The 2,500-nt window shown below is 38.3% G+C and overlaps 1 protein-coding gene and 1 long non-coding RNA gene across 3 annotated transcripts in view; one reads left to right on the top strand and one right to left on the bottom strand.

Annotated features, from left to right (window-relative positions):
- The window catches only part of LOC123507844, a 14,312-nt gene that overhangs the window by 4,120 nt on the left and 7,692 nt on the right, over nucleotides 1-2,500 (top strand). For both annotated transcript variants that reach the window (XM_045261102.1, XM_045261101.1), the window contains 2 exons: nucleotides 90-224; nucleotides 1,390-1,519. In XM_045261102.1, coding sequence (XP_045117037.1) covers nucleotides 90-224; nucleotides 1,390-1,519 — 265 coding nt within the window. The remainder of the gene's footprint in view (nucleotides 1-89; nucleotides 225-1,389; nucleotides 1,520-2,500) is intronic.
- LOC123507845 overlaps nucleotides 1-2,500 on the bottom strand; it is a 7,154-nt gene that overhangs the window by 949 nt on the left and 3,705 nt on the right. The gene's annotated exons all lie outside the window — the stretch shown is intronic.

A 2,500-nucleotide genomic window follows, 5' to 3' on the forward strand; every position in this document is an offset into this window, starting at 1 on the left:
CTCTCTCTCTCTCTCTCTCTCTCTCTCTCCTGTTTTACTTCATTCTGTTCTTTGTTCCGTGCTGTTCTTCAGTGAGTGGCGTTCCGCAGATCCCCGATGATGTGTACTGTCCCTACATGATACCCAAAGCAGACCACTCGTTCCCAGACCACTCCGACCAACACTTCTTTTCCTTCAGCCTGGAATTCAGAGAGATGGACTCCAAAACCTTCAACTGGGCTGACGTGAGTGTACAGAAACTTCCATTTCCACATTCATCACCTATCGTTGCCTGTCGAGACTCGTATCTGAAGCAAGTCCTGTTAATTCCTCCATATTTAGAGCATTGAAACACTATGCTCTCACCACAGCTATTTTCAAAGGCAACGGAGATGATCAGCCAGGTTCTCAATAGTGTTCTTTCTGTTAATAATGTAGGAATCATGTTAATCTGACGCTAGAACTATTAAATAACAACCTTAAGAACCTCTGTGACTTCAAGTAGAACCTTTTTAGATAAAGTGAAAGAATGAATCCGCATTTTGAGACTACGTTCAGAGAAGGATTATTTCAAAAGCCAATATGTGTATAGTTTGAGTAAGGCATTTGAAATATGAGTTATTTACTTTATGAGGTAGTTAGTTTATTTATATTCTTGTCAAAGGCACCGTCACATACATATTACGTCATGATATTTCGTTCACTCCGATCCTTGCCAACTTGTACCTCTTTCTGTCGTCTCTTTCCGTCAACATCGTCAAAGTGATGGTCTTCACGGAGGAGTGTTGTTGCTAACTTTTGTCGTCATACAAAAATCAATTGTTTATAATAGAAAGATATGCTAAGCAAACCTTATTGTTTCTGAAAAGAAAAGAAAACTTGAATAGATTCTTATTTAAGATATGCAGCATCGTCTAATTTCATATGTTGTTACATTCAATTTGTGGATGGATATAGAACAACAAACAGTGGCTCGCATGACTCGATGGATGTGTACATTTTTATGCTGGATACCATTTTAACGCGTCTGGTCACCTGTGCGCACGAGAAGCCATCCATGTTTGTTTACTGTCGACTTAAGTGTAGATGAATGGCTGTGCGTGTGTGACGGGGCGCCCTCAAGAAATTGCCAATTTTCATAAAGTTGACGAAAAAAACTGACAGAAAATTTACTTACTAGTTGAAGGCGAGCCCGTTACTTTATACCTCCTCGTGTCATGACAACACAATCCATTATTTAGTTAATTGATTTGACATGTTAACACGATCCTATTATTTTTATATTAATCTATTTACTTGATTAGTTAAGTTAGTTTACATAAGCTCTAGTTATTGTTACACGTTTCTACTCACACTTGACAGTCAATATGCAAAAGCACGCGTCAGTCATAATAACACGATTCCCCACAGGCTTGGTATGACTTCTCCAAGAAACTGTACCGTGTGGATCATGATGTGGCTCTACCAGATGGCAGCACCCGCGCCTCCACGGCAAGCACCAACACCACCACCACCACCATGCTACTAGATTACAACGACGGTAGCTGTCACGCCCATATTCTGAAACACTCTGCTCTCTCACCACGACCCTTTTCAAAGCTACAGAGATATCAGGACCGTTTATGTTGTTAATGATATAAAAGTCTTATTTTTTTCTATCACTAGAACTGTAAAAAAAAAAGTCCCAAAAAGCTCATGCCACTTCAACTAAAACCTCTTGAAAATAGTGGAGGTGGGACACAGAAGCGATTCAGAATATGGTCATTGCATAATATTCGTCCTTATTTTCCTAGCACGCCCATCATTTCCATCATTTTGTTTTTACATCCCTTCTTAACCTCCTTCTTCACACACACACACACACACACACACACACACACACACACACACACACACACACACACACACACACACACACACATCTTTATAGCTTCCACTCTCAATGTCCTTTTTTCTTTCGAAGAGAGTGAGTGGAACTGTCATGAGTGATAAGCTAATGATTTTATTTCCTTTTTATCTTTCTCTTGTTGTTCTTGTTCTTCTTTTCCTCCTCTTCTTCCTCCTCCTCCTCCTCCTTTTCCTTCTCCTCCTCCTTTTTCTTGTTCTTCTTCTTTTCGTCTATTTTCTTTCTTTACTTTTCTTGCCATTTCTCTTGTTTCTTTCTTAATTTTGCTGTTCTCTCTCTTTTCCTTTTTTTTCTTTTCTCTTTTCTTTCCTGTTATTTTCGTACATATTATCTTTCTTGTTACCCTTATGTCACTCTTCACAGGGCGTGGTGTCCGAGTTTGTACAAAAAATCTGTAAGGAGTGTAAATGTTGTTCTTTCTATTTTCTTTCCCTTTCTTTTTTTCCTTATTCTTTTCACACATTTTTTCCACTTTTTACTCCTCTACCAATTATCTCAGGCGTGTCTTTCGAGTTTTTTTTTTTTTTGTTCATTTTATTTATCTTTTTTTTTTATCTCCCTTTCATTTGTTTCCTTTCTGATTCTCTAACTTTTTTTTTTTTCTCTCTCTGCTTC

The sequence above is a fragment of the Portunus trituberculatus genome, chromosome 23 (assembly GCF_017591435.1).
Source record: "Portunus trituberculatus isolate SZX2019 chromosome 23, ASM1759143v1, whole genome shotgun sequence".
NCBI lineage: Eukaryota > Metazoa > Arthropoda > Malacostraca > Decapoda > Portunidae > Portunus > Portunus trituberculatus.